Source organism: Salvia hispanica, chromosome 3 (assembly GCF_029641045.1).
Source record: "Salvia hispanica isolate PSC_SH4W2 chromosome 3, Shi_PSC_v1, whole genome shotgun sequence".
NCBI lineage: Eukaryota > Viridiplantae > Streptophyta > Magnoliopsida > Lamiales > Lamiaceae > Salvia > Salvia hispanica.
Window position 1 is genome coordinate 12,745,952 of NC_142694.1, and position 11,831 is coordinate 12,757,782.

At 36.5% G+C, this 11,831-nt stretch overlaps 5 protein-coding genes across 6 annotated transcripts; 2 read left to right on the forward strand and 3 right to left on the reverse strand.

Moving 5' to 3' along the window:
* Nucleotides 1-815: 815 nt before the first annotated feature.
* On the forward strand, nucleotides 816-1,440 carry LOC125216018 (uncharacterized). The gene has a single exon (XM_048117620.2). It carries the CDS (start codon nucleotides 859-861, stop codon nucleotides 1,261-1,263), a length of 405 nt encoding a protein of 134 aa, XP_047973577.1. The 5' UTR covers nucleotides 816-858; the 3' UTR covers nucleotides 1,264-1,440.
* A 161-nt stretch (nucleotides 1,441-1,601) lies between these two features.
* On the reverse strand, nucleotides 1,602-5,450 carry LOC125213741 (uncharacterized). 2 transcript variants are annotated; one of them, XM_048114451.2, is made up of 4 exons: nucleotides 5,318-5,450; nucleotides 5,117-5,218; nucleotides 2,434-2,546; nucleotides 1,602-1,901 (listed from the first exon to the last, which is right to left on the reverse strand). In XM_048114451.2, coding segments are annotated over exons 1-4 (237 nt in total). In that variant the 5' UTR covers nucleotides 5,339-5,450; the 3' UTR covers nucleotides 1,602-1,900. The 2 variants fall into 2 exon arrangements, with proteins under 2 accessions (XP_047970408.1, XP_047970407.1); XM_048114450.2 differs by lacking the exon at nucleotides 1,602-1,901 and having other exon boundaries at nucleotides 2,211-2,546.
* Nucleotides 5,451-5,943: 493 nt separating this feature from the next.
* LOC125209255 (uncharacterized) lies at nucleotides 5,944-6,686 on the forward strand. Its single transcript, XM_048108860.2, has one exon. It carries the CDS (start codon nucleotides 6,087-6,089, stop codon nucleotides 6,492-6,494), a length of 408 nt encoding a protein of 135 aa, XP_047964817.1. The 5' UTR covers nucleotides 5,944-6,086; the 3' UTR covers nucleotides 6,495-6,686.
* A 143-nt stretch (nucleotides 6,687-6,829) lies between these two features.
* LOC125213739 (B3 domain-containing protein REM20-like) lies at nucleotides 6,830-8,949 on the reverse strand. The gene is made up of 4 exons (XM_048114448.2): nucleotides 8,399-8,949; nucleotides 7,514-8,045; nucleotides 7,317-7,441; nucleotides 6,830-7,233 (listed from the first exon to the last, which is right to left on the reverse strand). Exons 1-4 carry the CDS (start codon nucleotides 8,471-8,473, stop codon nucleotides 6,979-6,981), a joined length of 987 nt encoding a protein of 328 aa, XP_047970405.1. The 5' UTR covers nucleotides 8,474-8,949; the 3' UTR covers nucleotides 6,830-6,978.
* Nucleotides 8,950-9,395: 446 nt separating this feature from the next.
* LOC125213740 (DHBP synthase RibB-like alpha/beta domain-containing protein) lies at nucleotides 9,396-11,225 on the reverse strand. The gene is made up of 5 exons (XM_048114449.2): nucleotides 11,054-11,225; nucleotides 10,731-10,935; nucleotides 10,203-10,378; nucleotides 9,747-10,038; nucleotides 9,396-9,595 (listed from the first exon to the last, which is right to left on the reverse strand). The coding sequence occupies exons 1-5, from the start codon at nucleotides 11,133-11,135 to the stop codon at nucleotides 9,529-9,531; spliced, it is 822 nt and encodes a 273-aa protein (XP_047970406.1). The 5' UTR covers nucleotides 11,136-11,225; the 3' UTR covers nucleotides 9,396-9,528.
* Between the last annotated feature and the right edge of the window lie 606 nt (nucleotides 11,226-11,831).

Here is an 11,831-nt window from a genome sequence, read left to right on the forward strand (position 1 = left end):
TTCAAATAAGTAGTCAATTAATCGAATATCATTATGGAGACAAGAAAAATGATAATTACTATCGCATCCCTTAATTATCTTAGTACAATTAATATTGTACGTAAGTAGTAAGTACTACTAAACATTTTCAAGAGTGGGTTAGAGAAAAATTATTGTTTCATCTCGTATTTTACTTTTATAAAAAAAATCTATTGTATATGTGATGCATTCGTGTACACACAAGTAATTAAAGATGAAACAGAACATAAAATGCCATTCTATGATTGATAATCCTTTTAATTTCTTTACTATTACTAGTAAACAGATTACAAATTTGGGGTCAATGATTTTCAAGACTCTTCAGGCGGAAGATTAACGATATGGGTTTTCAACTTTACATCTACTGTTTATTCATATGGAAACAATAGGCTCTGATTAACCTACTTAAGTAGCATTTTAATTGGCATTGTGAGTTGTTGAACCAAATATAATGTCAATGATTTACCTACTTGAGTAGCACATACTAATACCTTAAAAATAATTGTGAGTTGCTGCACCAAATACAAATCCCCCCTCTACATTCTTTTAAGGATTTTTTTTTTATTTTCAAAAACACTTACGACCAATCCATAAATTTGTATGCATAAAATATTCTATAAGGTCAAAACAACATGTACATGGTATCTTCTCTTTCAAGATAAGTTTAAGTAGAAGCACACTAAAAAAGTGGACCATGTCACAAGAAGTGTGACACCATATTTATTTCAATTCCCAATTTTCTAATAAAGCCAACTCCTCCCTCAAATTCATTTACAACCTATATATAACACCACAACTCCACATCAAGTCATAACCAAATCTAGCCTAAAAAAACACCCAATGGCTCCATTGTTGGCCTTAGCGCTCATTTTATTCCTATCTCTTTCAACAAACGCTGAAGATCGGGCTCACGGCCTAAGTAGTGAGCCCCCGGTTGCAATCTCCCCAGAGGCATTCGCATTTTTCCACCCGGATGCTAAGCAGCATCCGAGTGGAGCTAACCCGTGTGACTCGTCACATTGTACCAAATTACCTCTAGCAGCCACTGTGAAGTCGGCCCCAGCCCACGAGAGCCAGAGCCCGAGCCCGACCAGCGGGGGGCACGGGCTGGGAGCTGGTGGCATCGCCGGAATTTCCCTAAGTTTCCTGTTTGTGGCCCTCGTCGGAATGGGAGTTTACCACGTGATGAACAAGCGGAAAGCTAACATCGACAGAGCCAAACCAGAGCAACTAGGAGAAGTTTGACACAACATAACTTGGGATTCTATCATAATCATAATCATATATATATATATATATATATATATATGTAGTTTGTGTATTCGATCTCTTCATAATTTAGTTTGTCAGTGTTGACTGGTGGATTTGTGAAGTAACATGCTCTTCTATTTTCTCACATATATGTGGAATGTTTGAAAACCACCACATTCTACTTATTTCGACGTACATTAGTTAGGAATTGCATCTGATTAAAACTTTAAATTATTTTATAACAATCAGTTTTTATAATAATTTATCATCAGGATCAATTATTTCATAATCACGATAAAGCATTCACGAGTAAGATGGGCATAACTAGAAAATTAAGTCGAGAAAATAAAGCATTGCATTTGAAGATGAAGGAATTATTTATGATTTAGATAGGAAAACACCATATAGAGAGCACTAATGATTTAGTGCCTAAAAAGGGAACTAACTGACATTACATAGAACCCAACTCAACAACTTAAGACCACATCATATCATAGGGCCAAATGGCCGATAAAGAAGGAACAAAGAAAATTGATTTTATAATGATCTACCTTTAGTCTCTCTAGCATGTGGACTGTGGAGACTGGAGACAGATGGAGGTGAGATCCCGCGAGGTTGACCAACCCCAATGTCTGTCAATGAGTACCGACAAATTCAATTAAATTCGAGCTATTGTATACATCCCACGTGCAGCAGCCGCACGATCCTATTGTTTCCAATAGTTAAGGAGCTCTTTCATTTTGTGTGTTGCATGTTAATAGTTCCTCAAAACTCTTTCAGTAGTTTGTTTTTGAAATATAAATTTTAAAACCTCCAACCTTCAGTTTTGAAAACTAAATTATAGAATCAGCAAATACAGAAAAATTTTAGAAAAATAAACTGTCAAATTTACTTGGAATTGTTTATCGTTATGAAGGCTGCAAATAATGAAGAACATGTACTGGGGAAAGACAATGGGGCCAATGACAATCGAACATTTTAACAAACATGTACTCTCCTGTGTTTGGAAAAAGTGTAGATATGCTAGACGATACATTCATACTCCTCATCGATGCAGTAAAGAAATTTCCAGGAAGATTCAGAAAGGAGAAACTAGCTATGGCAGTTGCTATCTAGATAGCCATCGAAGAAAGTTGCCTAGAAATAGCATGGGAGAATTCCTACCATCCACGTGAGCTTAGATACTCAATCATCCCTCCAAATGTGTTATCCACAGATTTATTCCACATGTGTGCAAACTCTTGCCGAGACTTCTGCCCAAAAATAGGCTCTGTTGGCTGAAATGCAGATGAAACACAAGTTAAAGTAACAAAGCGATAAACCCATTCTAACAACCACTGGATGTCGAATAGCTATGTCTATGATTCCCAACTAGCACTTACCCGAGCCCATTGGAATCTTTACATATCTATGAACACATGCACACAGAAAATTGCAATTCAGACAAGTCCAAAATCAAACGGCTTGGTGTACATAAACAAAGGGGTAGCATGTCCAAAAAGAAAATTACTAAAAAGAAATAGGCAAATGTCAACATGTGTAAAATATCTACTTCACATTTCTATTCACACTTTCGAAAGTTAAACAAATTTAACTTCTAAATCGCATAGTTAACTGATAGTTTAATAAATGTGTTATCAACCAATTGGGAACTTGTGCCCAAATTCTGTAATTAAAGATTAATTCTGCAGGTATGAAAATGATTACCAACAATTTTGTGACAGTTCACACTAACCAAATAAAGTGGAAGTGCAGAGATCGTGCCTTGCAAATATGATCAGTCATAGATTGTATCTTAAATGTCGAATCATTATAAATCTAAAGAATCCGCAGCCAACAACCATAAAAAAAGGTTCCTTAAGCCATTTCAAATTTTAAAGTGACAAGTTAGAGATGAAGCCAAGGTTCAGAAGTAAAGTCATCAATTTAAGTGATTCTCCCAACTACAAACGAAAATTCTAGATCTACAGTTATCGCCAAGATAATCAAGGAAGTCATTTTGAATCTGATATTAGAGTGAAAAGCCCCACAATTAATATTACAGAAGCCATGTGTGCAAGATAGATAACTGTCGGATCCATCTTTGAAGTTAGAAGCCAAAGTCATGCTCGGAAGATATATAAATATCAAAGTAACAATTTCAGGAACATTCTCCACCAAAATCATCAAAAATATCATTTAATGGAACAAGGGCTTTACGTCCACGGATGAAAGCCATCACATTCAAGAATCAAGTTTACAAAAAGGATCAGAATATCAATTCACCACTCAAATTCAAATAACATAAGAAAGTTTTCTTGGAGAGAAGAACAGGAGAAAAATAGAAGTGAAACCAATAAATTACTTGGCGAGAAGAACAGGAGAAAAATAGAAGTTAAACCATTAAATTGCAATGTGCTTGCATTTTAACAAGAAGTTTTGCACACATGTTGCACTGTCAACTTATTATAGTTGCTTTTCCTGCACTCTTAAAGGGTAGTTTCAGTAGCAAATACTCACCTTCAGGAGCAACCATTAGTTTCCCTCAAAAAGAAATGGAATAACCATTGGTTTGTTTTTCAAAGATGTCAGACTAGCATGCCATATTTCCTAATCAACTAAAGTCTCACTGATTGAGAACTTAGGGACCTAGTTTTACATGCAACAAACCTGTTAATGAACAAAATAAATATTGTATAGGATACATCAACAACTTATCTAGTATGGAACCTCTCCTTCTAAATCCATCTATATTCCTTTTTACAAAATTGGTAAGTCTGAAATTTCTTTTGTGTAATACTCTCCCCTTCTCTTCCCCTTTCTTATTTGAAGTGATGCAAGAGGATGTCACATGCAGTCAGCCTTGTCTATATAAACCTATGGACCTCCTTTTAACATCATATCCACTTTAACCACCCACACAATATGCATATAAATGCCATAAAACAGTTAAAACCCCTGCACTGATCTAAGTCATAACTAATCGTCAGTCGGATGGCGACTTGTATTGAATATGATTTACTTGATACTTAATAACAAATTAAAATCTTGAATCCTGAATGTTACCAATCAAAGGCAAGCATCTATTGTTTGTAGAAAAGATTGATAGCAGTAGAAAAATGTAAAATTGATATCTTAAAAGAATATCTAAATGAAAAGGCTGTCTCTCCGTGTGGATAACTATAGACAGTTATGCTTATTTTGCGGAGACTATTAACGAAATTCAATGCAGCATTGTGGAACTCATACAATTGTAAACATTGGTAGTTCTGACCTCTTCATGGAGCACTCAGGCAGTATTATAGGTTGATCACGTTAGAACTACTTCTTTCGCGTAGCTGGAATCAGGCTTTGTTAGTCTTAATTTCTAGATGATGGAGTTTCTCACAACCTTGATATTCCATCTTTAGTTTTTAAAGAAAAGATGTAGCTGCTTTACAAGGACTGTGTGCATGATTACCGAAAGAACAATTTCTAGTACTAACAACACTACCACAAAACTCAGGTTTTCCTCCAATAGGTATGAACTATCTCTGATCTTGCTCTTGCTCTTCCCAGTACCCACCTCCTACATATGAGTGCGGGTACAACTTATAAGGCTAGGATTAGCGGAATTATGGTTGCAATCGCCCATTTACAATTTTTTTAAAGAAGAGCTTGAAGAAAATTCAACAGTCATATGTAAGTTTGTAGCTTCAATTTATTAGGGCACCGATCAAGCAATCAATGAATAAAGCTACCTTCCATCTACCGAAATAATCTTATGCTCAACCGAAATTGGCGCACAATTAACCAAATGTATAATTCCAGCAACTCATAGTTGAAACAAAGCAAGGAAATGGAAATTAATTGCAGAAATAAAATTTACCTGAGGTTCATATTGATTAATGGATTTATAGATGGTTCTACGCTGCTGAAAAACCACGCCCCCGGTTAAGAGGCTCCCTAGCGCCGCGCCCAATAGACGCTCCTGCGCATATATACAAACACAAATCAAAATGCAGCAGCAATGCACAAAAATTGGCGATAGTGGTTGGATAATTTTGATGAATAAAAATAAAAGAAAAACCTGAGCTAGAACGCTGATCATCGTTACAAGAAATTGAGATTATGAGAGGAAGAGGCGAAGAATACTTGTTTTGGATTTTGATTAAGGAGAGGAAGTTGACCTTATAATGGGCTTCGGGTTTAAACTGTCATGGCCCAACCCCAATTTTTTTGGGTTTTTTTTTTTTGTATCTCACCTTCTTTATCTCTTATTATCAAGTTAGTTTGGGATGGTCGTCTAATTAATTTATGAAGAAACTGTAGTATAGTGATCAAATTCGAGATAAAATTGTTAATTTTTGTTCTAGTGTAATTGAGTTGAAAAATGGAAGAATTGAGAATCTTACCACAGTAATTCCTCGCTTCTACTGAAAGAGAGAGATTGGTATAGACGTATGGAGGTAGTAGTAACTCATTATTAAGTTGGACTGCTACGATTCTTATTAAATTATGGGTTCAAATTTCGAATTCATTAGTTGGAGAGTGAAGTTGCAAAAACGTGAATGGGGAGAAAATGGCAGCCAATCAAGCATGTGCTGTCCATTCGCCACGTGTCATTCGGACATTCTACTATTCCATCATATTTTTCTTTATTCCTATTTATTAGAAATAATTAGTAGTAGTATCAAATTAATAAGCATAAACCAAATTATGGCTTTTTATAAAATCATAAACATTCCAGCTTTAACATTTGTCAGATCTTCCATTTTCACGGATCTCGAATCTCTCATCTCAGTCTAGTCAATTACTACTCCACTCAATTTCAAATTTCAAGTTTCCAGATCTCAATCATGGCCTCCATTTCCCCAATTCTCGTCTTCTCACTTCTCCTCTCCGCTTACCCCGTCCTCTCCGATCAATCCCCCTCGCATTCGCCTTCTCTACCTCCGCATCCATCCTCCGACGAAATCTCGCCGCCTCCTGCCTCCCTCTCCTCGCCTCCCGCGCCGCCGCCGCCAGATCTCGGCTCACCATCGCCTTCTCCCGCACCGATTGCAGACAGCAAGCCCTATGCGGCTGATTTGGACAGCAAGGAAGACTCAACGGGCGGAATGAGCGGAGGACAGAAAGCCGGCCTGGCAGTCGGAGTGATCACCGGAGCTTTCGTAGTCGGCGCCGGAGTGGTGGTGTATAAGAAGCGGCAGCATAATATCCAGCGGTCGCAGTACGGGTACGCCGCCAGGAGAGAGATTCTGTAGATTCACAATTTCAGATTTGTATTTTGATCACAGTCAAGAGTCATTCATATATATACCAATTCAACTGCTTCTTTTTGTTACTCAATAAATTTGTTACTTCATTACTGCTTATTTACAAGGATTTATTTGTTGCTAAGTTTTTGTAGTAATGTGTTAATCTCATAGTACAATTCTTGCAATTTGTTTCATTTATTTCAGAGCCTTTGTTACCGTTTTTTGTTACTATATTATAGCATGGGCTAAAATTATCAAACAACGGTTTAAATTTATCCAAAAAATGATTCCATTTACTAATACTGACATCTAATTAACTACTCCATATAGATCACAAAAGGTTGAAAATTTGAAAATCATACTACTAGTAAATCATGATTCAAACAAGTGGTCTCAACGTGGGGATCATAACATTTGATCAGGTTCACAATTCTGAGACAATACATAACGAGTCCTAAAATTAGAGATAAGTAAGTAAGATGCGATGCGGCTACTTAGGAGCGCCAACAGCATGGACGAGCATATACATGCCGTCGCTGCCTCGTTGCACAAACTCACAGATGCAGGTGTCGTGGGTGCTTATGTTGTTAGCCGCGCACATCCTTTTCCATCCACCGGTGCACCAGACGCGCCCGTCGCTCCACTTCTTGATCTTGCTACCCCATTTCCTCCCACTCGCATCCACCACCAACATTTTCGACTTAAACTTGAGCTTCCACCTTTCTCTCACCTCGTTCGGGATGTGCTACAACATCACCACTTATCAATCATACTATATCATAGTACTACCATACAGAGTTATTAAGATGGGAAAGAGTGTATATTTACCAGCACATTCCTGCGCAGTTTCCTTGACGTCGACACAAAGTAAGGATTTTGGGGTTGGACGGCCAGTCCTGATCTGAAGATGTGGCGCCCGTAGTAATCTTCTTTATCGTGCTTCTTCTGTCTCACTGCATAAACACACTCTAAATAATGATCTATACACATAGAAATGTAGGAAATTTCGGGAAGAAAAGACTCACAAGAAGATGAAGATGGTGACGATCTTGACTTGGATCCCTTCATCAGCACCTCAATTTCATCATCCTCATCGCTCTCATCTTCAATCTCTTCTTCCTTCAACTTCTTCCACTGCTCTAACACATAATCTTCATCTTCATCATCATCATCATCTTCATCTTCATCATCATCATCATCTACATCATCATCTTCATCTTCATCATCATCATCATCGTCTTCGTCATCAGTGAGCTCATACACCTCCTCTACCTCCACTTTCACACTACTTCTTGGACAGCCGGCACCTTTCTTTACACAACCATCGCCTCCAAGCAATATGAAGTCGAACAAACCGCTGTGCTTGTAGTCGAATGAAACATAATCACCAGGCTCCACATGATTTTCTTGATGAAATTGAGGCCACCCCTTGTCAAAATAGAATCCATCCCCATCTCTTGACACCTCTACTGTCCACAAATTTCTGTCGACGTCTCTGAGGGTAACTTTACGACCTAAAAGTCCTTGCACCCGTCGAATATTCCCACGGGGTAATCCCTGCATCGAAACAAGGATCTTTGAACTAAACAGATACCAAATTGTTTAACCAACCGTTTTGTCCATTCATAATAAGAGCCAGGAAAAAAATTCATATAGTACTACTTTTTCTACTTAATTTTACCACAAAAAACAAGCTCAGTCTATTCTGGTTTTAAAACCTATAAAGCAAGCAATTAAACAAATTTTGGTGAAAATGCTAATTGATTAGGTATCAAAGACCAATACGAACAAGCCCATAGATAATCTAAAAACTTGTAGTTACAAAATTAAACATCGATCTAATCCTAAAGAAAGTAAATTATACATCAAACATATGTAACCTAAAGAATAGAAAAGAAATGGAGTTGTACCATTCTTTTATCATCTGAAATGACCTTGAAGAAGCTCAATTCCTGTTTTCTTGCTACAGATTTGGTCCTCTTCATTTGAAAACTAGAAACAAAGAAGAATCCACGAGCAAAAAGAAAAGAGAAGAGAGCAAAGAAGGAAAAAGCTTTACCGCGGCTGGTAGGTGAGGAAAAGAAGAATCCCAGCTCAATTTCTGAAAATGCTCCGTGAACAAGATAAATTATACTAGTAGGTAAAAGTGAAGTTTGAAATTGAAGAAGAATTAATAGAGTGAATTGTGTGTGAGAATGGAAGGCAAGTGAGCAAAGCACAGAGAGAGGAATGCATGCAGAAAAAGGAAATATGAAAAATAATTGAGGGAGTTGTGTATGAAAAATAATAGAGCAAAATTTTACTCTTTTACCTAAAGAAGAGGTCGTGGTCCCTTTAAATTTTACTGGTAGATGCAAATGCAAATGAAACTTTAATTACCAATCAATTGAATTACTAAAACTAGTTCCGCTGCAGAATTTGATCGTTTTCCCATTAAGTGTTTCTTACATTTACACTATATTAAGATCTCCTCTTTCTCTCACTTTTATTAAAGACGATATTACTTAGCTGATAATACAACCCTATACTGTTTCATTGTTTCGTTACCAGATAAATTTCCATACTTCGTGTTCCATGTGTCTAAGATGGGTGGACTAGTGAATATTTCAAAATCCATAAGTTTAATTACATTTATTTCAAGTAAAAGATGATTTTTTTGTAGTTTTCAACTAAAAGTTTATCAAATTTTTGTTCATTTGTTTCCTTATTCGTTTAAAATTCTTTCAAGGATTATACCCCTAAAAGTTAAAGAAAAATAAACCAACTCCTCATACGATCAGTGTTTACTTACGTGTTTCAAATTACACTCTTAATGATTTCGAACTTTCTTTTAATTTTGAAGATATTTAACATAGGCAGCTAAATGCAAGATAATAGTGTCAGGTTGAAATTCAACGACAAATCCGATACTAAATATATTATGCATGAATTGAAATCGAATTGATTCTGTACTAAATTTCAATAGTAGAATACATGAAGAGAAGAGTAATACAAGTATAATCAAACTGAGAAACATCCAAAGTGGAAATTGTGAATGCGGTCACGAGACACTATTTTCTTCTACCAGAGCATATCTCTCAAGGATTGCAATTGTCTCCTCCTCCGCACTGCCAACATCAAATATATGAAACAAGATACTATAAAAATTGTCCATCATTACAAATATATATCTATCCAACATGCTAAGTATTATATTAGGATCCTAACTCATATCCAAATTGTCATGCAAAGAGTGTCATGTAATATTAGGATGCTTACCTTCCCGGTCTGAGAATCTTGAATTCTCCCGGCTTAGTAAGATCGACGACTGTTGATCCTGCACGTCCCGAAGGAAGCAGCCCACCGTTGTAAATGCACGCACAATGCTGCCAAAGGTTCTCAAAATCCTTCACATCTACGCTGCTAGGCTGCCCACTAAGGTTAGCACTAGTGAGGGCCAGGGCGCTCTGTGAACCACGAGCAATTAGCCGAATGAAATCACAGTCGGGCACTCTCACACCTATGCTGTCCAGCCCTGGGTTTAAAGACTTTTCAAGGATGCTTGAATCCCCTAACACATATATTAGCAAAGACACAGAAACGCATCAACTACAAGTAATAAGGTGGAAAAGTAGTATGAAATTCAAAAGTTGAGATGAGAATTCAAACATCAACAAGAACAACCAAGACAGTTCAACAAACTAATAATTAACGGAAACTTTTTCTCTCAACTACCTCGTCTTAATACCAGTGTTACAGGTCCAGGAAGCAGTGAATCAAGCAATCCGAGAGGCAAATGGTGAGTAGTGGCGTAACGTTGTATATCTTGAACATCCCCAACACAGATAGCTAGGGGACTAGTATGCTTTCGGCCTTTGATCTCATATATCCTGTGCACAGCTTCCATTGAGCTGCAGCATCCAGCAATCAAAGATAAGCATCAAGCCACCGATCTAAGATAAAACTTATGCAAACAGTCACAAAGTACAAACACATCAATCTTCTAACCCTTTTTATCACATTTCAGACCAGAAATTCTCATCATTCTTAAGCCTAAAATTACATAAACGAATAAATTGAGTATACTTTTCCACAAAAAACAGCAATAACTAAATAAAGATTAAAACTTGAAAACAACCTGAAAGCTTAGAAATTCAAGAAGCAGTGTTAACACCAGAAAGTCTTCAAAGAGAGCACAATAGAGAAATTAATGGCTGAAAAGGAATTTGATAAATGAAAAGAATATGATAATAGGGATAATACCAAGCATCACAAGCAAAGCCATAGAGGGTGTCAGTTGGCACAGCGATTACTTTTCCGGCTTTGACCGCTTGAATCGCCTCTCCTGCATAATCTGCAGTTGCCGGCCGCACTAATCCCGTTGCCGAATGCTCCACAGTCTTCTCATCACATTTCTCCGAACCCCAAGCCATCCTAATAGGCCTCCTACTTAGCCAATTAGGCACCCCTTTTGCCAAAACAAATTACTTAGGCATTTAATCAAACATGTGCAAGGCAAATTAAAACATAACTTTGATTTGGTAGATATAGTCGTTTAAGTTGAAGCGGAGAGAGAGAGAGATTACGTGTGGAGCGTTGAAAGAGAGAGGCGAAGAGCAGCGTCGGAGATTGAGGCTGAGCAAATTTGGTCGGAGCAGTTAATCTCATCAGATTGCCGGCTTGTGGCTGCTTGACTGAGTTGCAGAACCCCAAATAACTAACAAGAAAATTGAAAATTAGGTCAATGAATTTTGCATTTCAGTCCTTCAAATTTTAAAATATTGGTGGAATGGTTCGTAAGATTTATGGGGAAGGATCTGCACTGCAGCGGTGAAAGTCACAGCACCACATGCTGTGTGCTGTATAATTCATAGGATTTCATTTGTTATCTTTTCCTCCGTATATTAAAATGTTTTTGCTAATTAATCCTTTTAGTTATTTATTTTATTAATTATATTTATAGATTTTATTATTAAAAATATAAAATTTGTTCCATGAAAAATATTACTACTACTAAAACAAAAAAAGTGTGTTGTTTCGTTAATATTTTTATTCTTTTTTATTGATTTTTTTGTTGTTTATTTAGTAAAAACACCTTAAATTCCATGGATCGAGTTCGGTGGTTTGGCTAGTCATTTTAATTATAACTCATTTTTTATAGTTGAATATAAAGTGTTTTTACTACATAAAAAATAATCATATTAAAGAAAAGAAGTAAATTTTTATTAAACATCACACACTTTTCTTCTTTTAATATTTTCTATAGAATATATGTTATATTTTTAATAATAAAATTCATAAATTTATATTGTTAAAGTAATTAACTCATAACTAAAAAGATTGGCAAAGAAAAAATTAGAAATC